The sequence below is a fragment of the Falco punctatus genome (genome assembly GCF_963210335.1).
Source record: "Falco punctatus genome assembly, chromosome: 12".
In the NCBI taxonomy this organism is placed as follows: Eukaryota; Metazoa; Chordata; class Aves; order Falconiformes; family Falconidae; genus Falco; species Falco punctatus.
Window position 1 is genome coordinate 7,379,679 of NC_137592.1, and position 25,069 is coordinate 7,404,747.

At 39.8% G+C, this 25,069-nt stretch overlaps 2 protein-coding genes across 12 annotated transcripts in view; one reads left to right on the top strand and one right to left on the bottom strand.

Moving 5' to 3' along the window:
* The window catches only part of MKKS (MKKS centrosomal shuttling protein), a 40,207-nt gene extending 19,447 nt beyond the window's left edge, over window positions 1–20,760 (bottom strand). Inside the window, exons 1-8 of one of the 11 annotated variants that reach the window (XM_080407736.1) lie at window positions 20,580–20,687; window positions 20,036–20,090; window positions 19,260–19,489; window positions 17,217–17,514; window positions 16,074–16,310; window positions 15,405–15,580; window positions 14,591–14,701; window positions 1–14,092 (exon numbers count right to left, since the gene is read on the bottom strand). The exon at window positions 1–14,092 is cut by the window's left edge and continues 19,447 nt beyond it. In XM_080407736.1, coding sequence (XP_080263862.1) covers window positions 13,652–14,092; window positions 14,591–14,701; window positions 15,405–15,580; window positions 16,074–16,310; window positions 17,217–17,304 — 1,053 coding nt within the window. In that variant the 5' untranslated portion in view covers window positions 17,305–17,514; window positions 19,260–19,489; window positions 20,036–20,090; window positions 20,580–20,687 and the 3' untranslated portion in view covers window positions 1–13,651. Of the gene's footprint in view, window positions 14,093–14,590; window positions 14,702–15,404; window positions 15,581–16,073; window positions 17,515–19,259; window positions 19,490–19,887; window positions 20,091–20,579 lie in introns of all 11 variants that reach the window. The other 10 variants (XM_080407739.1, XM_080407743.1, XM_080407741.1 and 7 more) reach the window with 10 other exon arrangements.
* A 115-nt stretch (window positions 20,761–20,875) lies between these two features.
* SLX4IP (SLX4 interacting protein) overlaps window positions 20,876–25,069 on the top strand; it is an 80,072-nt gene continuing 75,878 nt past the window's right edge. The window contains exons 1-2 of the mRNA XM_080407749.1: window positions 20,876–21,030; window positions 22,348–22,515. The gene's annotated coding sequence lies outside the window, so the exon portion shown is untranslated. The remainder of the gene's footprint in view (window positions 21,031–22,347; window positions 22,516–25,069) is intronic.

Here is a 25,069-nt window from a genome sequence, read left to right on the forward strand (position 1 = left end):
TAGATTGCTTTTACCCACTGAAGAGGAAAAAAAAATGACTAGACATTTCATAAAATGCTTTTCAGCCATTAGGACTTGCTTGATACTAGATTTGTTGAAACATATGGCATAACACTAACTCCTAAACAGAGATATTTATTAAAGAAAATGGGTATAAATACAGATCGAAATAAACAGCTTTCAGCATGAAAAATTCTCCAGCTCTACATCCTTTGTTTACCCATGCTAGCTCTTCCTTAGAGCACTGTATACCACACAGATAGCTACTGGCTGAACTTTTTATTTTTTTATTACTGCAGATTATTGTAAAGCACCATTACTGTTTGCTTAAAACTGATTTAATACTTTCCCCTAGTGCTGACGGCTCTGGCTCTCACTTTTCTAAGAACAGTCTTTGGCTGTCATGTCATGCCTGCAGTGTTACTTTTAATTTGCTGACTATTATTTAACTTAATCCATTCCACTTAAACCAAGCAAGGCAAAAAACCACCTGAGAACCCAAACTATTGCTTATTCCAAAGGGGATAATGATAAGGAGGAAGGATAGACTGACTGCTGGCATGGGCAATGGCTTAGAGATACCTGTTCAATAAGCAGACACAGCACTGCCAACTGGTTGACTCACACCTACTGTAACGGACTGAAATAACTACAAATGAGCTATTGAAATGTAATTTATAGCACAGTATTGTTTTAATGTCAATCACTGATTTGCATTAAAAGGCAGACTACTGGGGGTTTTAACCTCTTTGGTCTGGCTATTCCCACCCACCAGCCGGAAACAAAATATTTAGAGAATCCAAGTTCAACAGCTTGTTCTGTAAAAGTTTTGCCATGAGTTTTGCATGTTTCACTTGCCAGTTTTTTGAACCAACATAAGCAACACTGCAGCGTTTCACTGGTATATTGGGAGCAGGGGAGGAATACTGCTAAGGCCTGAGCTGCTCTGGAAATAGCTATGTCCAACACCAAGAGAGATGTAAAATGTACGTTTGCAACAAAACTATATCACCATTCAAAATCTTACGGGCATTTTATGCAAGTTAAACCAAATGACTGGGACTAAGTGCTTGCCTTACCTCAGCAACCTGACTGCAGTCCCATGACAGCATTGCAGCAAGCAAGAGTAATTGATGACTTAGTCTTATCTAGCAACCAATTTTTATATTTTTTTTTTCTAAAATGAGAGGGGGTTTGGAAGGATTGGACACCTGCCATTTTCTGTCCTTCACTTATTGCCCATCTGCAGCTGATAAAAGTGTTGAAGTATACAAATAGCAGAGGGAAGAAAAACAGCAAAAGCAGAGCAGCAGATCTTTTCTTTGATTTCCACAGTTACTGCAGACATAAATTCAGCAAAAGGTGCAACTTCCTCTCTCTTACAGTTTCCTTAGTCTAACAATTCGCAAAAAAGCTAATTCTAGAAGAATGGACTCTCATTCTTGACATCAAGGGCATCTCAAAGGTTTCAACTTTTAATGCAAAGTGAACTTCAGTAATAACTTCACACACAGGTATAGCAGAACTCTGATACAGAGCTGCAAAATCCCAGATGCCCAGACCAAACGAACACTTAATCTTTAATTTATAAGGATGTGGATGTAAAGCAGAAAATCTCAGGCCCTCGGTAGACAAGACACGAGTTTAAGACTCATGAGACAAAAGATCAAATACCGCCTCTTCTCACCTAAGGTGTGACCTACAGCATCTTAGATTAGAAGAGACCTAATTTATCTGGAAGCTGCATCTCTCCACACTTGCTTTGCTGTAAGAATTATCTAACAAAGTGAACCTGACTCTGCCCTTTATTTTATATGCAGACAGTTCTGACTGAAGAACAAGTTTTTTTGTTTGCTTTTTTAATAAAACCAGGAAATACACATGGGTTTTTTCCTCTCAGAAGACTCAGCTTGGTATCTGGGGCAATCCCATGGACTGTGGGATGCTGCCACACAGCACAAGGACTTTAACTGGATTCTCAGGTGAATGCCCTAAATCAGCAGAATATCAGCTACATTCAAGTGGCTCTCTCCTAACTACCTTCATCCCCACACTGGGGGGGGGGGGGGGGGGGGGGGGGGGAGCAAATAGGGCTTTTTTTACTGTCTTTATTACCACAACAATGGAAACAAGTCTAAAGTTAAGTCCCCAATGTACATTAAAAGATCTGTTAAATTCATCTTGTGGCCTCTTACTACTAGCATTTACATCATGAATAATTCAAGGCTGCTCCTGCTGCAGAGGACAGTACTCCATCATGGGTGGTTTGCCCAGCCTACACTGTGCTTTGCAGTGGTATTTTTTAATCTGTGTTTTGTATGCTTATAACAACTTAGTGCATTTTTTTACTCACAAAAATGTGACCATTTAGACATCAGGAACCTAAACCATTTTAAAGACTTGCTATTACAGAAGAGCTAACCAGTCTGGAGTACATTTACTATGAAGTAAATTTCCTAGGCAACTTAAACTGTAAATCTTTTTTATTATGACTGTTATCATCTGATTCTGTGAGTTATAGAGGAGATGGCATTCAGTACGGGTGGGCAGAAGAACAGGGACATGTAGAGAATTCAAGAATAGGACATGCACATCTTTCAGATTTTTTTCCCCTGCTGTCACACAGTAAATCTGTCTGGATCTGAAGCTCAGCCCTCCCGCTCTGTCCTCAAAGCGGATAAAAGCGACTCCATGATCACTTGATTCTTCACATGATCTCATGATTCTTACCAAAGCAGAGCCTGAAAATCTCTCACTAAAGCATGACCCAGGGCCTCAGACAGTCCATATAAACACTTTTGTATCTCATCCTGCCAGTTCAGTATTTTCATTATGGCTTTTAGGTACTGGTGTTAGAACTAGCCAAAGCAAGGCTCAGCTCTAGACATACTCCCTTGCAGATCCAAAATCTTGCTTGCTTTGTCCCCTCACTTTCTTTTGAGACAGATTTTTAAACACTTGCTCCAAATATGGACATACCTAAAGAAACACACATTTAGGCATAACTGAGAAACAGTTTTAACAGGCACTGTTAAAACTAAGAATCCAGACGCAGCCTGACCCAGAAAGCCCTTAAACTGCTGATTGCTAGAAGCTACAAGAGCAGTCAGGAGAATTCTTGGTGTTCTTTCTTCAGTACTTAAAGGCCACTGTAGAGAGTAAGGATAATTGGATCTCATTTGAGAGTGTGCTTACTTTGTCTCATTAGTCATATCTTTTGAGGACAGGGACCATCTTTTTGGTCTGTACCTTGTTTTGTGCCTTGTATACTCAAACAGCATCAAGGAACAGACCAAATTCTCAACATGGGAGTGGGGAAATGACCCTTTTCCACATTCCTAGGACAAAGAAGAGACAAAAGTCTCCTTAACATACCTAAGATCTAGCCCAAATTTTGAGTATTTTCCTTTTTAAAGATTTGAGTAAAATCAGGTTTACAGTTTTTCTTACCACATAAGTCACTGTAATCCCGCCAATAAAAAAAGGAAGGGAAAAAAATCTTAACAAAAAAAGCTTAACACACCAGACAATCAAAATAAAAATGTTAGATTTTGAGAAGGTCAGAATCTCTCTCATCAGCTCCAGCTCTTGCAAGCTAAGCTAAGTGCACAGCACTACAACATCCCCCTGACACATTAAGGCCAAAAGAAACCAACACACAACGGTGCAAACTCTGGGAACACAGCAGTTTCTGAACCTACCATCTGGCTGAAGCCAGGAATCTTTCTGGAAGACACTTTTCACACAAAATCTCCAGGTTCTCCATCAAGGTCTACACACAGAGCCTGCCATATACTGATGATAACCAGAACCAGAGACACCTACAACTGCCTTCAAATTCATCACATGAAGAACCTTCTGTTGAGATAATTTCTTCAACTCTATTTATTATCAAACTGACCCTGAGGATTCTGCCAAGAAGAGGCTGAAGCACAGTACTTTCACTTCTGGATGTCTTCTTATGGCAAAAAGTTCATATCTAAGTGACTTGCTCACAACAGAGATCACGTTCAGCTGGACTTCTACTGATAGCCAGATCTCCGACTGTAACTGTGGCAGCTACAAATAATATGTCTGTGTAGGAATTTGACCAATCCTTGATTAAACATTACTGAATGCAAGTGACAAGCATATTGGACATAGTTGGCCCATTTTTACTCAATAAAATTCAAGATTATATATGCAATGCACTGATTTTTTGTAAAGACCATAGTGTACTTACCACACAACTAATGCTTTTATTACCTGGAAATATCAATCTAATTCTCTATTCAGGGAGCCTTTCTACACAATTATGATAAAATTGTGGGGTTTTCTTCCCTTCCTGTAGAGAAATAATCTTTTGGCCTGAAATCCACTCGCTCCTCTGCATTTCTTGGCTGTTTTTAAAAATTGTATTTATTACAGCTATGGAACTGATTTTGTGCCTTACAAATTACTGATTGTTTGCCACTCACTATGCCTCAACATTTAGACTGGCACTTATTCTCTATCTGAAGCTATTAATATAAATGCAGATAAGAAAGACTTGCAATTCTAGCAATGACAAGCCAGTGTTGAATTGAAGGCAAAACTCATAGTAAGCCAGGCAGTCTTGCCACAAGGCCTCACAACACAACAAAGAAACATTTACTTTGAATCCTTTAATATCATCTGCCTGGCACCTTGCAACAACTGCTATGTTTCCTATTTCCCAATAATACAAGTAGTCCTTCTGAGACTGGTAGGCATATTCGAGAAAGGTTAATATTAACCTGTTAAAAAGGTAACTACCTGCAGCACCTTTCACTATGCAAAGCTTCAGGTCAAACACTTGTCAGCAAAATGTAAACTCACCTATGGATTTTCTCAGAAGTAGAACTATTCTTGGCAAAGCTCAATGAAATGTTAAGCCTCGTTTTTTGCTCAGTTCACATAAACACCTCTCTCGGAGACCAGGCATTTCATAGTCAACAATTATGTTCCCAAAATTCTTAGGTAGTGGTCACAGGCACTTTAAGGAACTGTCAAGAACCACTCAAGAAATTTCCACACACATCCCAGAAAATCATATCTAATGCCCCAAACTAATGTTCTTACAATTACTTTCTAAAACTGTAAGTTCAGGTCTTTTCAATCACTTGGTGGTGGTGTGGATTTAAAAGAGGAAGCAAGAAAGAGAAAAGACAACTGGATTCTCCCCTTCCTGTCCCTCTCAAAATATCTCAAGATTAAAAAAAATCAGGGTTTAAAGGTGGAAAGGAAAAGTCAGTTATTTAAAATACCAAGATTTAGTAACAAAATTCAGATCGTGCACTTACTGGAGCAGAGGCTGTATGTGCTTGCAAAGCCTTTAAAACAGCAGAACTTTAATGTACTAAGATCCAAGTCTCAGGAGAGAAACTAATAATTGAGGATTTAACTTACAGGTAAACAAAAAATTTACACTTCTGTGCAGTGCCAAAGATATCTACAATTCCTAAGCTTTTGTCTTCTGTAACAGAGGCTCATTAAGTCTAATTTTCTTAAACCAGAATGATGTGGGTCTATACTGTTATTTTAAATATTATTAAAAAACAAAACACCACAGTTCTTTTCCTGTAAAGTGCATCTCAATATTGTAAAACTTTATTCTTTTCTTCCCCCAATGTAAGAACAACTCCATCTTCCTTCGCCTAAAGGCACCAGATTCAGACAGATTTAGTCCTGGGTGACATTATGCCCATAAGTAAGAGTTTTAAGCAAAAATAGCCTATAAGAAAAGAAATTCTTTGCTTTCTACTCTAGTGTCTTTAGAGCCAATAGCAAGGTAGGCATTAAATCCCTACCAGTGTGCAAAACAAACCAAAACCACCCACACACTGAAAACCACTTTCTCAAGATTACACTGAATACTCACATCTAATATGGAGTTTGGGGATGCTTATGATTCTCTTTGTGATACAGGAATTTTGCCACCTTGCCATGAGATTTTTGGCCTGTATTTTGCACTACACACTACATACAAAGTCATGGATGAGGTGCATTCCTGAAGTAGTCCTGATTCAAGTAACTTAAGACTTTCATTCTGGGCTCCTACACGTAGAAATTTATTATAAATTTAGCAATTGTTATGACCAAACTATGAACACTGAAACGAACTGCTCATTCAAACTATTTCCTGTAGTTTGCTTAAAATGTTAACTTCATCATGAACTTAAGAACCATAATGCAATCTTAAAGCAATTGCTTAGAACAATTCAGCCATGCAACTGTATCTTTTTCTCAGATAATAAATAACCCCACTGTCTTAAACATAAGCTATGCATTAGAGAAAGGTATGTGTTGCTACCCATTGCCCACATCTCTTCATAAATTGGTTCCACCCCATGCCAATATACACAGATCCAAATGGAGGCAGTCCAGAAACAGTGCTTCTCTAGTATATAAAACAGCAATCACAGTTAACCTCAGCAATTCCGTAATGCTTCCATCTATTCCTTAACATACACTGTATTAAATGTAAGCAATAATGTCACACACAAGTTATTCTTGTACAGGAGCAAATACTTCCCTGGCCCACACAGAGACAGACTGGAGTGACACCTGCTGTCTCGCATGCAGTTTTAGGAATAAGATTTTTAATTTAGCAGCCATTTTGATTAAACATATGCAATGGATTGTCTTAACACCTAAAACCAGGACACACGCACTCAGCTCTGCTCAGAATGCTGCTATTCTGTTGAGCACTGATATGAAGAAGCCCTTGAAGAGATTTTACATTCACAAAGACGTCAAGTGCATACAGCATTTCTTATTGACACTACAATATTTTAGTACTCAAAGGAGGATTTTACACCGCAATTTTCATTATTAAAAGTCTAAACTAATTTCTCTGCTGTTTTCCTTTGGAGTTGAATAGCTTATTTGGAAAGGCCTGCACAATACCAATAATAAATAAAAAAAAAGCTGGATTATTTAATACATGGGTCAATTGTCCCACTCTTAAAATTTTGTATTATATTCTTCTAATTGCCAATACATATAAAACCATTTATTCTAAAGATAAGAGACAGCAGGGACATCTTCAACTGTCTTAGCTACTGCCTGATTAATCGTCTCAGCTGAGATCAACTTTCAAGAGAAGTGTTCCCAGCTGTGGAGCATTAACATATTTGAGTGGCCAGACCAAACACATCAGTGCCTGTGTATAATACTGAAAAAGCGTAATTTAGGGACAAATTCATGTTTACAAGTACAGCAACAGGACAGGCAAGACCTGATTCAGTAAAGATATCTGGACCAAACATGAAGCATGGAAGTCAGTGCAATACTGATTATAAAACTACATGACACTTAAGCATTACAGAGACAGACAGTTTCAGGAGCCACTTTCTAGGATCATGATTTTGAACACCCCAAAAGGACTCAGGTACAAACTAACAATCTAATTTTCCTTTTCTCAACTCTGTTGGCTGACCTCAACAAAGAAGAGGCCAGGGTTAAGGCACCAAAACCAAAGCAAAGAGTTTGTCCTAACTTTGTTAGTTACAGAGGAAACATTTGCAAAAGGCTGGCATAGACATATGCCATGCCACATGCACCCCTGTTTAGTAGGCACCATGCTGGTACAAATTAAATATGGAAAAACTCACTTTTTGGAGTCACCTCATGGACTGCAATACTCATGCGATGACAGAAGGGCTGTGGGTCGATCCTCTGCCTAAATCACATACGTGCTCATATCCTCAGATCACGCTTGAGGAAGGCTTTATGGGTGCAGGTAGGTGGTCTTCCGACCTCCAGCCAGGGAGGCCCACAGGAAGTGGCTCTTGGGCCTTTTCCCCTTTTCAAAGGTATTAGGAAGCCATCTCAGCCTTCCCAGAAAGTGCAAAGTTCCTCAGTCCTTAAGCACAACTTTGAACCTTGTTTCTCCACAGGTAGGTCCCAGCGATCTACCTCAGAGGAGCATGTGGATCATGACAGGCACCCTGTCACACCTGCTCTAGGTAACAGCCACCTACAACCACACCTTTACACCATCCACAGCCAACAGAAGTTGGGATTTTCTTCACCTGGTTTTTGAGGTCAGCCCTTTTGGCCATTTGATCTCCAGAAGCAGCACGCATACCTCCTTACACACTCACTGCACAAGCCATAAAAAAAAAAAAAAAAAAAAAAAAAAATCTTGTTTCGCCCAGCACCTCCTCCAGGATTAGGCTTTACTAACGTCTCTAGTGCTCTTCCTTAGCTCTTTCACCCCCTCCTCCAAGTTTCTTGAAAATTTTTCCACACCCTTTAACGACGACGAGAGGGCTCACAGACGGCAGCCTGTGAGGTACTTCAGAGGCGCCAGCAGGAGGGGCTGTGCAGCGCCCACAGGGAGAGGCCGGTTCTGGCCAGTTCCAGCCAGTTCTGGCCAGTTTCCACTGCTGCACCACAGGGTGCAGCCCAGCCCCTGAGCCATGCCATAGGCCACGCTGCAGTACCTCTGCATAAGCAGATTTAAGAAAGGGCAAAACGCTGCTCAGCAGCGAGGAGTGAGGGGAGGAAAGCAGGAGAAATGCAGCGGAAGGGCATTTACCTCAACCCAGGGGGTTTCCACCCCGTTTTGTCCCTCAGTCCGGGTGAGGCGGGGAGCGCAGGAGCAGCCGGCTGCAGACTGCCCACAGTCACCTGCAAAGCGCACCTGTAATGCAGTCAGATATATCAGAAACCCCCGAAGTCAAACCCCGCTACAGCTCAGGCTCCTTGGGCACACGGACAAGGAGTCATAAATGAGGGCATAATAGTTTTGCTTCTGCCTCTCTAATTCACAAAGTCTTTCAAGATCTGGAAGTACCACAGTCCCAGCAATTCGCTGAAAATCATTCCGTCGTCGTCACTCTTGAGTAGCCATCCATCAGCAGGTCCTTCCTAGCCCCACACACAAGTGATGATGCAGAGGCTTTCCAAGTCATCACCAAAGACTAGGCAGCTCATTTTGTCCCCAACCTCCTATTTTTTTTACCCAATACTCACCAGCTCTAACAAATCAGATGAACAATATCATATGCCATAAGGGAAAAGACACTAAGGATAGCTTTTAAAGATTAATGACAGGCAATGTACCTTCTCTACTTCCAAAAAGACTTAATGGTAATAAAAAGAAAGTTCTGGATAAGGAATAGCTGTTGATGGTGTAGTATGCTGCCACAGAAATCCTTAGCAGACATCATGTAATACTGTCATAATAAGAAGCAGCTAGTATTTATTGTGTATCCAAAGAGAGCTGATGTTGTCATGAAAGAAAACAAGAAAGATACTAGTAATCAAGTCTGCAGAAGCCAAACAGTACACAGCTGTGGCCTTCATGGCACACGATGAAAGCTTGAATAAAAGCTTTTCATGTGCAAGCAGATTTGTAAGTTCAAGTTTATAAAGATGTTTGTAATAAGGTATGAAAATAAAATTCTGCAGGAGGAATGTCTACCAGAAATTTATAATCTTAATGTAAAACTAGGTCAAGAATAATGGAAATCAGCACAGTTAAAGATACAAAGTGCTGAGCCCCATCCTGGAACCTATTCTGCAATCAATTTTACTGGTGTGCGGACTAATGACATGGTGGCTCTATCTACATATACTATGACTATATTTCTGCTTCCAGCATAAAGAATAAACTTGTACATATGTTTGAGCTTACACTGTGCACAACTAATTTATACAGTGTAATATATATAGACAAAAATAAAGGTATGTAACTGAGAATTTAAGATCACAGTGCTACTGGCCAAGAAGTTATTTATTAGTACTGTGCAACCTGTCTCTGCTGATGAAAATAACTCATGTTTACATTACCAGATAAAAGCTACTACAATTCTTAAAATAAACACTGTAATGTGACTAGCAACTGACTTCTCAAAAAGCCAGTCTGCACAGATTATAAGCGTGCTGGAGGCAGTCTTTGCAATAAAAACAGACTGTTTCTGCATCTTCACAACCGTAGTAAACGCAAATCCAGTTAAAATTCTTCCCATGACATTGACTGACTCACAGATACTGATTTTTTCCAAGACTGAAGAATGCAGTACTAACATGACTCAGTTCACATGGCGCTGCTGAAAATGTGACAAATACTGTATTTTGCTTCTCAGCACAGCAACATAACGGCACAAATAAAATTCAAAAGTTCAGGTTTTGGGTAAGGTGAATTGTTTTGTGGTTGCGATATCCCAGGCAATTTTTTTCTTACAAGCTTTTACAACAATAAATACTCTCTTCCCTTTCTGGGACAGATCTAACATTCTAACAGCTGATTAGCCTAAAAATGCCCAAACATTTATGGAAGACCAAAATCCAAAATAAATAATCAGTGTTACACTACCAATACAGCAAGCAAACTTATAAATCTGTTTCTACCTTGTTTTCAAGGATTAGCACCTATGAGCATCTGGTCTTGAAACACATGCAGAGCACAGACTCTGAGGACATACATGATACAGTAAGGGCTGATAAGGTAGATGTCTGACAATGCTTCTCTTGGAGTTCAACCATTTCTGCACAGGGCCTGAAGGTCACATTTCTCTTGGTGTGCATACTGAAGATGTAAGGCAATAAATTAGGTTACTGTTGCCAGAATTTCAGACAGAAAGAAAACGCATCCACGTTCAATATACAAAGGAGAACAGGGGAGTTTTACCTAGTACACTAGTTTAAAGTCTACATAAATTCTGGCCAAAGTTCCCTTAATAAAATTATAATATTTTAGCAAGGATTTGAGTTTGTTTTGAATTATCTATTTCTTTGTTCCCCTGAGTTCTTCACGTTACATCTGGATCTTAGAACTCTTCAGCCACAAAGTTCTATGCCTTAAGAAGAGTTATCTTTGTTCCCATTTTATAGATAGGAAAACAGACAGAAAAAGACTTCAGATATGGCTCAGAGTGAGCCTACAAATTCACAGTTCAGTAGCAGACAATAAAAACCAGGTATTCTGCATTCTTTGCCAATGCCAAAATAGTAATGTTTAATGGTATGTCTACTTGAAATAGGACACAATAATAGAAATAGTAAAGTTCCCTAAATTGATCAGCATTTTCAGGTCATCTTCACTTTGAAGTTTTAAATACCAAATGGGAACTGAAATACCAAATGCAAACTGAAATACTGAACTGAGGAACAGCTACATTAAACTGGCATCTTACTTGAATTTGCTGACCTGACTGATTATAGTATCAGCATTTCTTATTTCTCCTGCTAGGCCTGGAGCACTAACACAGCTGAGAAGGCTGGAGATGAATATTCTTACTTCCTTTGCGTTACTGGTAGAATTATTAAAATTTAAATTAATAGCCTCTGAGCAATCTATGGAAGTCAAACAACTGAGGTCATGATCAGAAAACACTTGTCTCTTCGTAATACTTGTGTAATGCTGATTTTTCCCATTGAACAAACAAAAATTTTAAAGGGAGCAAGAAAAAAAAAACAACATAGTGGTTTCCCAGAGGACTTGCAACTAAGGATATTTTATATTGTCAGTTTCAAAACACAGGGGGAAACCTCACCATTTTTGCACCTACATTTTATCAGAAACATGGGACTTCAGCAGAGTTTATGTTGCTCTTGGATTGAGAGTCAAAATTCTATTTACTTGCATTTTAAACAGTATCCAAACTTGTATTCCTCTTAGGTTACCCATTAAAGATAGTGTCACAGTAACCACTAAAGGTTGAGGAAGACTGTAGTACAACTAAGAACTGAACCTGAACTGTCCATAGGCAGCACTGCCAGCTGCTTATTTATCCTTTTCAGTCACACTGGGAGACCAAAATTCATTGTTATTAAAAACAGCTATGTACAGAACACTCTTTGGTTCAGGTATAAATGAAATTTTACCTACTTACTGAATTTTTTTCCCACAATTTTCTTATGTGTGATTTTCTTAAAACTAGAGAGGAGGAGGAACAAAATCAGAGCTAACAATGGTTTTATAGGAGCTGTGAATCAACCTTCAGATACAAAGACAAAAGAATACTAGCAACTACTTCAACTTAAATATTGTTTTAATTTTCACTTCACAGCTGTAGTCACTAAACAACATTTTTGCACTGCATAACAAGCTGCTATTATAGGAAGTAAAATACTCTAATTCAACACTCTGAGTTAGAGATGCATAATTACATAAAGTATTACCAAGATTCCTCTGTGCCTTAAGATATACACCATCATTTGGCTTCATTATTCCTGATGTTTTCACATGGTTCATGGTATATGGGAGGATCAAGATATGAAAGGTGCCATTTTAGTAACCAGCTTCCATCTCAACCCTTGTAACATTCTTCAACAAAATCCCAAATGATGCCTTACAGCACTGAAACAATATTTCAGGTCACAAAAAGATAAGGAATTTTAAATAAATTCTCATTTTTTCCAGTGAGAAAATTATTATTTTTGCTCTTAGAATGAGAAGGACTTTGTACAAAAGGTCTGTAAGTATGTTTTTAATTATATATTTCAAAACTGACTTTACATAACAATTCAACTGCTTCTACTCAGTAAATATATTAAAAACTTAAAGAGACCAGGAAACAAATAAGCAGACTAGTCTATAGCCAACTCGGAGGTTTTCTGGAAAAGCATGTCATGAACAATTTGTCCCTTGTGACTGAAAACAAAGAGGGAGAAGGGACAAAGAAAATGAGTTAAAAGCAAGAAACTGTACCACCCCTTTTGGTCTTACATGCAAACTGAAAATGAGAAAAAAGTTTTGATCATTCAGTCTGCAGCCTTATTTAAAGATCAAAACAAGTCTGAGCAGCTTAATACCTTACTTCATTAAAAGAAAAGAAGCTAGGCACAGTCAAAGAGTTAATTCAATGGTAAGTGGGACACTCTTACTTGCAGCTTTGCTTAAATGATAGAAGTATCATTATTTATAATCTGTGCTGTATTCCACAGAAGACAATCAAGGTCCACTTCACAGAAGTTTTTTCCACACAGTCTGCCATTTCTTTTCAAATCTTCTATTACCTACCTGCTACCTTAAGATCTCCAGGTTGAGTTTTAAAAACTTGCTAAATAAATTACATAAATGAATTAAAATCTTCCAGACATTTAGAAACAAACACTGCATACAGTACATGGTGACAAGAACTTCAGAATACAATTTGAAAACAAGTGGCTCAAGATATTTGTAAGGAAAGCCCTCTTTTTTACCTACAATATTAAAAATATCAGTGACAAAGTTCTGCTGCAATACAAGTCTGTTTCAGTCCGTAAAGCTTTTTCTGAGCCTACATAAATTCCAATTCATAACATGTATTTTCTCAGCAAGTGAATCCATCTTTCCCATTCCTTTGAAGATGCCACAGAGTTAACATACATCCAAAACTTTGCTTAATGCAGAGGAATATCAAAGCGTCATTCGCTCTTTTGAATACATGAATTTTAATACTCTTAAGTCATACATTACTATGATTTACTGTATATTTAGCTAATCATTTAACAGTTCCTAACAAAAAGTTAAACATTTAAAAATTCTTGAAGGCACAGCAGATTAACAGTCAGAAGAGTACATAATGGTCAACTGTCTGATTTAATATTCCTGTCTGCTGTACACATTCTAACCATTTGAAGTATCTTAACACATTATATATTACTCTACTTTCAATCAAGTATCTTGGTGTGCAACATGATTCACATAAGATTAGACCTAATTTTGATCTTCAATTACGTATGAGAGATCCAAAATCAGATTGGCTGTCTCCAGAGCTACTTGTAGGCCACTACACTTTGCAGCAAAACAGTCCAATGTCAGAAAGTCCACAACCTTTACTGAGAGCTCCCTAGGGCAGCCCTGTATAGTAGGAGAGTCAAACTGGCCCTGCAAAAGCCTCCAGTTGAGATTCTCAGTGTTACCGTTAATCCCACAACCACATTTTGAAACTAAATCTGACCAATTAGAGACAGAGGGAAATCCTGATGGAACAAACCAACAGTGTCCATAAACCATGTCTGTAAGAATTTCTCCTTCATCATGATTCAGAGAGCAAGCTACAGACTCCAGGGAACGGCAAAAACCATCAGCAACCAATTGGTATTGTGTCCGAGAACAATCTAGATCTCTAAAGGTGCTGGTGGACAGACTACAACTCTAAAAAAAACAAAACACAAACGAAACACAAAACCAGGAGAACAAAAAATTAAAACACTTACACAGAAATAATTTTAATCAAACATATCGTACTGTTATTTTGTGGTTTTTTTTAAACAGATGGTTCAGTCCTACCAGAAATTATTCATGTGATAATTACTCCACAATAGGAAAGATTTCTAGACAAGTCAAAACCGAGTTCTGCATGATTATCTTTCAGTACAAAAATTCTACACATTTGTTTTAACACTTAAAAAACACTTACTATAATAGATATCTGAAGAAAGATTAACAAGTACAAATACAGTATTAACAAGTCTGAAAGACAGAATTAGCACTGACTGCTTCAAATAGACCCCCCCTTTGGTTTATATTAGTAGTTAGAAAGCAAAAATCAAACATTAATCTAGAAGTGCTTTAACTATAGCAGTGATGCTATGTAAATTCTTATTTCCTATGTATATTAAGCAGCTTTTAAAACCCTTATGTCTCACATACCTTGTGTCTTATGTATGAAGCCAGGTGAGTTTCTGTACAGCCACCTCCTAATAATGCCAAAGGTTCCTTGATTGTTAACTGTAACACATGTTCTGCAGTTTCACAGGTACGCTGAAAACCATATGAATTTATTGTTATATATACCATGATTAACAGGATTTGTCCCCATTGAAAAAAATAACTGAAATAAGATTTTCTGCAGTTTCTTGTACAGACTTCATAAACTTGAAGTATGTGTGGATATAAAGCTGTTGAGTGATTTCCAAAAACCACGTTCACTTAAGGAGAAATTGTCTTTATTTGTCCACACGGTATGGAAAAGCAGGAAGAAAAAAGAAAAAAAAAAGCTGTTTTATTCCTTCTTTGTGCAAACCAGGGTTATAGATAAGAAGTTAATCAGTATCAATGACGTTTCTAGAGCAACTATTCAATACAAAACTACACCTGACTACCATTGCAGGTATTGTTGCTGGCCTTTTGTTGGGCAATTTTTACTTTAGGCTCTCATAGACCAAGTAGTGAGAATGAAAATGTTTATCAAGCACTGGGCTCAAGAACAGGTGAAAAATGTTTCTGTCTCAAGACAATTTCCCATATTAAAATAGAGGTATTAAACGAACATGAGCAGTTCAAGGATTTTGAAATTCTTGAAACCACGGCATTTCTTAAGTGCTTTCTTGAAACTGAATACCTAAACTCTAACGTAACTCATTTACATACTGAAAAATCACTTTCCTAAACTAAAAAATATTTTTCATTATTTTTCTGTTAAAAATAGGACTTTTCAAGAAAAGTTTCAAGAAATTTTGCCTACCTTCAACTCATCCCATGCTGTTTCATTTCTGTTACAGAGTATCAAGCTGCAGACCACTGTATCATTAGGAATTAGATGCACAAAATGTTTTGAAGCAAAACTCTCAATGCGCACATCTTTCAAACTGCCATAACAACTAGGAGACAGCAAATGTACAGAAGCTATAGGCTTTGAACCTGTCCAGTTAAGAAAAGCAGAGAACAGTTTGTATTACTGTCATCAGAACAGCCATCTTTGCATTTCATAAAGCATGAACTTTTTTCTCTTGGCTTTTTAAGTTTATGTATATTCTTCAATACCTAACATTTTAGTCTACACAGCAAATCACAAACAGAAACAAATGTTTTCAAAGTGCAAGACTTAACAATAGTTTAAGATGAAAAAGTAATTGTTTCATTCTCTCTAAATAAGAGTTTGAAAATAATCTAAGTTTCCAAACAGTTACTACAATTGGATACATGCAGTATGTCATCACTAGACCTGCAAAAGACCAATCTCACCTTAAAAAATGGTTTCCAGATTAGAAAAGAACAACTCTTGCTCAGCTGCTAAGGTAGCACACTGAGAGAAATAAAATCCTTACTCTACAACAGCACCAACCTAGACAGGTTTTTGTTACGACATGAGCATTAAGGACAATTGTTTAGTACAGAAAAAGCCGCTTGTTACCTGTCATCTGACTCAGAGGTTCCATCAGAGATAGCCCAGCTCTGTCCACAGCGATGACACGGTTTTCTTTCAGATACTGTTTCAAGGACGGATGGATAACTTTCTGGCACACTACAAGGCCAACCTCATCATTAACCAGCTGCTTTCCTACATTAAGCAACTGATTCAGCTCTAATGTTTCTATAGAAATTCCATGATGGACTGTTATAGTTCCTTCTTCAGGGTTGAAGCCGTCTCCTGACATGGACACACAGAAAAGAGCTATCCTGATCATGTTTGAACAAGTTCTTTTGACAGTAGATGGTTTTGCCAATTGAATGTCTGGTGTTTCTATCAGCAGACCAGGAAGAACCACAGAATCCACAACTCTTCTACCTTTCACAGGTACTATTACACATTTTCCTAAAACAGCATTACTCTCCACATGACACGGAACAGTAAATAAAAAAGCCTTTAAAATCAGAGTGGAGAGATGATCAACTTCAGTTTTATTAAGCATGCAAGCAGGTTTGCTTGTCAATATGCTACGTACCAAGCAAAGAAGAGTCTCAACACTGCTAAAATCTACCCATATTCGGCAACCACAGGCCTCAGATTTGAGATAGTCCATACACAAACTCAAAAGATGCTTGCTTATTTTAATGACAGTGCAAGGTGCAACATTCAGGCTTTTGAAGTTTTCAATCAAACTGCAGCACAGAATGGCAGTAAATAAGCCACAGTCACTGAAGCGGGATATATGGTTCTGTACAGAGGCCATCAAAACACTCAGCACACGATGACTGACAGAAAGACGACCGAGTATAGCTGAAGATTGTGAAGTTGTACAAACATAGCCTCCCACACCATTGTGGAGCTGTTTGAGTCTACCAGCAGGACCATAGCAAGATTTTAATATTCCAGTCAGCAAAGACAGTGACTGACTAACTGTATCTTTATTTAAAGGTTCACTAATAAATAACAGAGGCTTTTTAGCTTCAAGACGAGACATTTTTGAAGTAAGATTTTAACTCTGGACAACAAAACAGATTTAATTTTTACTTGGATCTATAATTCATAGCACTTTTAAAATTTAAAGCAGTACATTTTCATTCTTTGCAGCTAAGAGTTAGTACTTCAAATATGAAACAGTACATACAGTACCATAACAGCATTCCTGTGACTGCTCATGATCTCTTCTCTTTGAATGAAGCTTAAATCTTATTGTGAAGTTCATACATAATGACAGCATTAGGCGGTTTCATTGATAACTAGGTTTTTTTAGCTTCCGAATGTGATTGAACAGATTTTTTTGCAGCAAAGTTTACAAGCATGCTTCCAAAATGGAAACCTATAAGTGACAGCCCTGCCACAAGCAGAAATTTTTTTCTACTCCAGTTTGCTTTCTTCATCTTTTCTTCTGGCAACACTCACAGATGAAAAGCTTCAGAACTAGTTATTCCTACAATAAAAACCAGAAAGATATTAGGATAATCTTATGACAATATTGCATAGCTTGAACTGCTATTTTATTTGTCACAAAAAACTCACATAAACAGAACCCCACAGAACCATTTAGATTAGGAAAGACATTTGAGATCATCCAGCCCAACTGTTAACCCAGCACTACGAAGTCCGCCACTAAATCATGTCCCGAAGCACCACATCCACGAGTCTTTTAAATACCTCCAGGGATGGCAACTCAAATCACTTCCCTGAGAAGTCTGTTCCAATGCTTGAAAGCCCTTCCAGTGAAGAAAATTTTCCTAATATCCAATCTAAACCTTCCCTGCCACAACTTGAGGCTGCCTCCTCTTGTCCTATCACCTGTTATTTGGGAGACGAGACCAACCCCCACCTCGCTACAACCTCTTTTCAGGTAGTAGAGAGTAATAAGGCGTCCCCTGAGCCTCCTTTTCTCCAGGCGAAACAATCCCAGTTTCCTCAACTGCTCCCCTTAAGCCTTGTGCTCTAGACCCTTCACCAGCTTCACTGCCCACCTCTGGACACACCAGTACCTCAGTGTCTGTCCTATAGCAAGGGGTTCAAAACTGAGCACAGTGTCTGAGGTGCGGCCCCACCAGTGCCACACACAGGGGGCAACCACTGCCCTGGCTCTGCTGGCCACAGTTTCTGACAGAAGCCAGGATGCTACTGGCCTTCTTGGCCACCTGGGCACACTGCTGGCTCACGTTCAGCCAGCTCTGGACCACCACCCCTAGGTTCTTCCTTCACCACCTGCCAGCTTTCCAGCCACTCCTCCTCAAGCCTGTAGCGTTTCATGGGATTGTTGTGATCCAAATGCAGGACCCAACACTTGGCTCTTTGAACCTCATGCAACTGGTCTATATACGCTATAATGCTTTTTAATTGAGAAAACCTACTAGTACGACATATACTACAAGCATGTAGTACACAAATTTACGTGTTTGTTAATACCTTCAATTCTGACCACCAGTTTATATACTGTTTTATTTGTAGGTCTGTAACTAACAGGCCACTATAAAGTGCACTGAACTGTATTAAAGCGTCAAAACTACAATGTTAAACTGTTTTTATTCAAGAACAAAATAACTGAACTACTCAGCACTGCTTCCCAGGCAACCATTTCAGAAACAAAAGCTTTTAATGTTCAAACAACTGTAAGAAATCTTTGCCTCTGAAAAAAAGTTTCTTATTTCAAGATGCCTAGCATACAATTATTTTTTTGAAGTTCTAAAACACTTTCAAACTTAAAGGGATATTAGTTTACATTTGTATGTAATCTCTACAGTATTTAAGACTTCTCTCATACTTAATTCTGTTTGTCATCTATTACAATTACTGCCCTACTAACAATGTAGAATGTGTTACTACGTAAAGTCACAACTTCTGGGCAGTTTTGAACCTGAAAGGACACTGTTGCAGACCCCATCAGTCATAAGAGTTTGACTGGTGCCTTGAAGTTATTGGGAGTTTGGTTTTAAGTATCTCCAAGACCTGCAATACCATCACTTAATACTATCACACGGGACCTAGCAGTAGTTTTTGAGATGTAAGATACATTTTTTGGGTCCATGTAACTAACGGATTAACTCAGCTGCAAAAAAGAATGAAACTCTGGAAGACTAAAATTAGAGCAGCAAGACTGCATCTGTTAGAAAATTCTCATTTAATTTACTCATCTCCTGCCTTAAATATACAGATACAACTGATTAGGCAACTTACCCAAAATACACAGGACTAATGCTATTTTTCTTTATTTTTCTCATTGCTTTGCATCACATATGCCACAATCCCAGGTTCTGGAACAAAGCTCTCTGTCTTCACTTGGAAGAGAGGACTAGACTTGATGTGAAACCAGCCCCAGTGCACCAGGGCAAGGCTAGGTACCATAATGATCAGAACTTTGTAGTCTTTCCAGATGGTTTTAAGACTCATTGTAAACTGGCATCTACCTAGGTAGAGATAATAATTTATTTTAAATGTATTCTAGAAATCCTTTTCCTACTCTGCAATAATAGCAAAGAACAGGTGAGCCTGAATATTAATACCTTTAATTAGTGCAGCAGACATTTAAAACACAAAATGACACAAGTCTTACTTTGCTAACTTTTTTTAAAAAAGCATAAAAATAACCTCAATTCAGACATCTTTAAGCATTAATTGCTGCATTTGCTTCAAGCTTCGCCATACTAAATCTTAAGTATAACAAAGTAATGAAGCTTTATCCAATTACAAATATTACTGCTTCCAATAGTAAATATTCAGAGTCTAAAACAAAGCAGTTTCAAGACACGCCAATATTTTTTTCCCCTCACATTTAATAACATTCAGTAACTAAGCAAGCTCCTACCAGAATATGGAGCTTGCTGGCCAAACACGCTGCGATGCTGCTGACATCAGTTTACGTTGCCCGGAGTGGAAACTGTGCCCGAATGTCTCAGCCCTTGATCCTCAGAGGCTACAACAGCATCAGTGCAAACACAGTAATTCATCCTTACCTAAAAAGAACGCATAAAGCTCTACTCTTCACAGGGTTTCATTAAGCAGTACCTACTGTAAGGAAAAAAAGGTATACTCAGTCTAGCAAACTAATTTCTTGGTTTAAACAACGACAAAGGCACAACTCAGAGTAAATACTCCTACACCTGCCCAACTTTATCCGCCTGGTAGGAGTAGCGTGTCATCCGAGAGGCTCCTCGGCGCGGCGGCAGGAACCTCGCAGCCTCACGCCGCCCGGCGCACGGGGCCAGGCAGGCTCGCCAGCCACCCAGCCGGTCGCACCGCCACAGGCAAGCCGCGCCGGCTGCCGAGGAGACGCCGAAGCAAGCGGCGGCCGCCTGGCCCCAGCAGCCCGTTCCTTACGGGCGGGCCGGCGGCAGGGGTTCGACCGCCCTCGGGCACACCGCGACACGTCCCCAGCGACCCACCCTCCGCACCGCTGCGTCCCAGCCACCGCGCAGCACGGGCGCCGGAGGGAGCAGCGGCTGCCCTGGGGCCACGGACAGCTGCGGAGGCCCGGCGCGGCGGGCGGGGACGGCACACCTGAGGCATTTCTCCCTTCTCCTCAGGCAGCAAGGGACCGCGGGCGGGAAGGCGCTGCCCGACCCCCCCCGGCACCACCCTGGGGCTCACCTCGGCTGCCACCACCTCGGCGGGAGGGACACCAGGGCCGCGCACCCTCCCCGGCCCCTTCCGCCCCCAACGACAGGAAGCGGCCTCACGCAGACCCGGAAGTGTGGCTCGCGCGCCGCCCAGGGCTGAGGCTGCTGCGCGGCCGTATCCCCTCTCGCTCGCCATTGGCCAAGCTCCACGCCAGGTCACAAGGCGCGCTACGCGCTCTGCTTACAGGCGGCCATTTCTACTTCGGGCAGGGTAGGGCGGGCGGTGGCCGCCATTTTGGATAGGGGAGAAGAAGCTCGTGTTTGGCTGCCATCTTGCTTGGGGGCAGAGGAGCCGTTAGAACCCTTGGAGGCAGGCTCAGCGTGGGGAGGAGGTACGGCGCGATGGCGGCGGTGGACTTGCTACTGCCCGGCTGGGACTCACAGCCGGGAGGCTCTAGGGTGAAGCGGCAGCGCCTCGGTGTTCAGTCTCGTTTTCCTGCCTAGATAAACATGAGGCGATACGCTTGGGGCCGGTGCTGTGGCGCTGCCCTCCCTCTCCCGGCGCGCCTCCCTCAGGGGCCGGCTCGGCGGGTTCCCTGCTGTGCCGGCCTCGCGTCAGCACCCCCTCCCGGCCCGGCGAGGTGCGAGCCTCGGCAGCGCCTGCCGGCCCGCAGCACTCGGCCCTCTGGTTTGTGTTCTTTCCCAGCTCCTGCTGTAGGCCCTTCGCATTACTTCTGCGCTCGCCTGCTGGAGCCTGCCTGAGGCGGATGGCCTTGCCCTGGCCAGAACAAGGAAACTTTGTTGTCTGACCTCAGGTTTTTTTCTAAGCTCTTGTATCATGCACCTTTTCTGTATTCACTCTTATCTCTCGCCCTACTCCTGCAGTCGCTATTCATGATATCTGGTCTTATATTAATGTGTTAATGGATGGGTTTAATTTTAACTTTGTGCATAGTTGCAGAGTGTAAAACTGTAGGCAACAGACAAGTTTTTAATGCCTTATCTCCATTTAGAAAGGAGTTTAACAATTTATTTTTTTTAAGTTTCATGGAACAGCTAAATGCAGTTGCATTTAGCTGTGTCATGAAGCTTAAAAAAATAATTGTTAAACTCCTTTCTGAATGCAATTCAGAAGTACAACTGCATTTAAGTGTTCCACAAAATAATAGCCAGTACCCATCTGTAATAAGCACTCCGATATTCCTCAGAATCTCTCCTTCCTGCAGATCTATGCAGTTGTCTGGTGAACGGGTAACACTTTTGAAAGTGAATTGTTGAACTTTAAAGGAATTCACCTTTGGCAGTTCATGAATGAAGGAGTGTAGATAACAATGAACTTAAAATATGCTAACTTGTTGGAAGGGTAATTTCTAAAGGTTAAGTGGTGAAATGAGCAACAGTGGGCCTAAAAATCCTGAAACTGCAAAATGTGAAGATTCTTGTCTTTTCAGAACTGGAAATACCTCATTAAATGCATGAGTAGCTGAGTATTACACTGTTCATCCTAAGCTTTAGGATCAGTTCTTAGAAACTGACATATGCTGGATCTGGGCTGGACAGCATTTGACTGATACCTAATGACTGAGAAGTTCAGAAAAATTCTCTTTTATGCTATGATAGTTAATTTTGAACTACAAAATTGGTTAATATTAATTTATTCTAGGGAGTTCTTTGATTAGCATTTGTTTTTCTGTTTCTGCTTTTTTCAGGCCTACATGTGGTAAAGGTGCCCAAAGATACCGGCAGCCTGTGAATGGTTCGCAGCTGTTGTGTTAGGAGCTGCTGTACCTTCAAGCGGGCATGTGTGGCAGTTTTCAGTTCCTCATTCCCACTGTGTTCCAAATCCCCTCACCACAGGAAGCTGCTGCCTTGCTAAGGTAAGATGCTGTTTATCAGCAGGCAGAAAACACTTTAGCTTGCTGTCTGGGAGGCCATGTTTCCTTTCCTGGCTTCTTATGAGTGTCTACCATTCCACTTAATGTCAAATTTAAGAAAGAAAGATATTCTGCCACGTTATTTTTGAAGCATGTCCCACTCTAGTTACAAGGAATGTATGTGTTTTTAATTCTAGATCATGTTTTCGTGTACAGGCTGTCTTACCAAAAATTTAGATGTTGCAATACTACAAATACCACATCAATATTTTTTTCTAAATATATATTTAGTTTCTGAAAGGAGTTTTTCTGCCTTCCTTGCTTATCTTCACATTTCCTTATGTACGGTTTCCTTTAGAGTTTTGCATTAGTTTGCAACAGTTGTGGTGTTCCATGAGAGGTAGTCTTGTTACCAAATAGTAGCAGTTGTAATAGATCTGTGTTTCTTGTGGGTTTTTTAGACACAGAAGATAGCAACTTTTGGGGCTCTCTGGCTTCTTTTGTTGTATAATTGATGGGTGGGTTTCCTCATTTTTCTCATACCTTAGCATTGAATATTTTTTCATCTGTTCAGTGATTTCCTGATGGTTCACACATTAGGTCTATTCTTTTTTGTTTTCTAAGGATTTGCTTACATTTATTCAGTCTGCTCTATTTCCTTTATCTTATCTGTATGGTCAATGCAAAGCATGGAATAGTTGGCATACTCCTAAATCGAGCTTACTCCCATGAAGAGCAAATTGAACCGAAGGTAACTTGTGCATCCTTTTTATTTTTTAATTCTGTTATTTTGTAGGTTGGATTTGGAGAGGATTTCTGACTGCCAGTGGTGGCTCTTACATCAGTAGTAGCAGACTTGTTGCAACAGTAGTATTCTGGATGGCAAATTGTTTGGAAAAAGAGGGCTGTTACACCAGGATAATTTCAGCTGATTCTTCCATGTGCTTTGCTCTCAAGCAGGCTGTGAGCATTTGGAGAAGAGATAATGCTCTTGTGTGTTTTGTTGCAACTTTTCTTCATGTTATTGCTGCTGTGAGGTTTAATGATAAAATATTAGCAGTGCAAGTAGCGTTCTTCAGAGCACAGGCCTGCAGTACCATTGTGAATTGTATGCCATGTGCAGCTCAGTAATTACGTACAATCTTGGTAAACTATGTTCCTGGAAGCATGAGGCAAAGCACCTTGTGTTCTACCATATTACAAGGTGCAAGCAATTCCATGTCAATATTAGGTCTGTTCAACCTTGTCATTGCTGTTGTAGGAGCTCTTAGTTGGTGGTGTGCTCCATAGCAAACTATGTTCGTAATTGTTTTCCTAACTTCAGGCCATGATTCTAGATTCTTGGAGAAGAGACTAGAGCATTTAACTGTCCTACTTTTTGCTGTTTCTTGCCTACTTTTTCTCCTATTTTTGATATTATTTTGCTTGGGGGGAGGAGGTAGGGATCATCAGTAAAGCTCTAGATACTAGCCTTTCATTAATATTAAAACCCCAGTTCTGAAATGCTGCTGAGACCTTGTCTTTTTTTTTTTTTTTTTTTTTTTTTCCCATTAAGAGAATCTGATGAGTTGTATGTGCCCAGGTTTTGTGTGTTGTGAAAAGGTTGTGATATATCTTAGTATTTGCTTTTTGGTTTTGCATGATGGCCTGGGTAGTCCTTCCTTGGAGTTCTTGAACACTGAGAATACAATCTTGTACACAGTTATAAGGAACTATGAAATGCAGTTGATTTTCACTTGGTAGCTGCCATTTCCCATTAGTGTCTCTCCTGACCGAGTACTAGCAGCTGCTGTTTCAAGAATTTCCAAGTTTTATCTTCTACTAAGGTGGTTCTTATAGTTGTACTATGTTTACTTCTATAGAGTAGCGCCTTACTGCTTGACTGAATTGAAGTATGATGTCTCAAGTGGTTCAGAGCGCTGTTCCTTACATTTGCTGTCGGTAAAGTTGACAGAATTTACTCGTGATAAAATAAAAAAGTTTATAGGGCTGTGTTGTGCAAGGGAGAATGATTGTCGTGTAATACAAGGCATGATATTCCAGCTTCTGTCTGCATGACTGTTACTTGCAAATTGGGTTTGCTCTATGTAGCTTTCTGCTTAGTTGCAGCTGATAAAAGTCTAACTTTGAGCTTTTTCAGAACGAACTTTATTAACTGTATTAAAGTTTATTTTCAGTAGTTAGTTACTTGCAGAATTGTTTTTAGTTCAAACTCATTTTAACCTGGTTACAGTAACAACCATTTTAGTTCTCTCTCTTTATTATTCTTTTACTGTTTCCGTTCCCTACTGCTTGGATATTGATATGATATATAGGAAAAAAAAAACCAACATTGAAGTAATTTGGGGGTTTCCTTGAGCCAGTATATGGAATTGTGCCCTTGTTACTTACACGTTTTCTCGTAGTTGTTTTGCGGTCTTGGGTTTCAGCATTTGGATATTTGGAATAGAAGCACTACATAGAAGTGTTTGTTTAGTTAAATATGATTACTGTTGAATCTTAACATCAAAATTACTTGTGTTATGCTACGTGGGTCTTTATCTCGTTTTGCACTTTT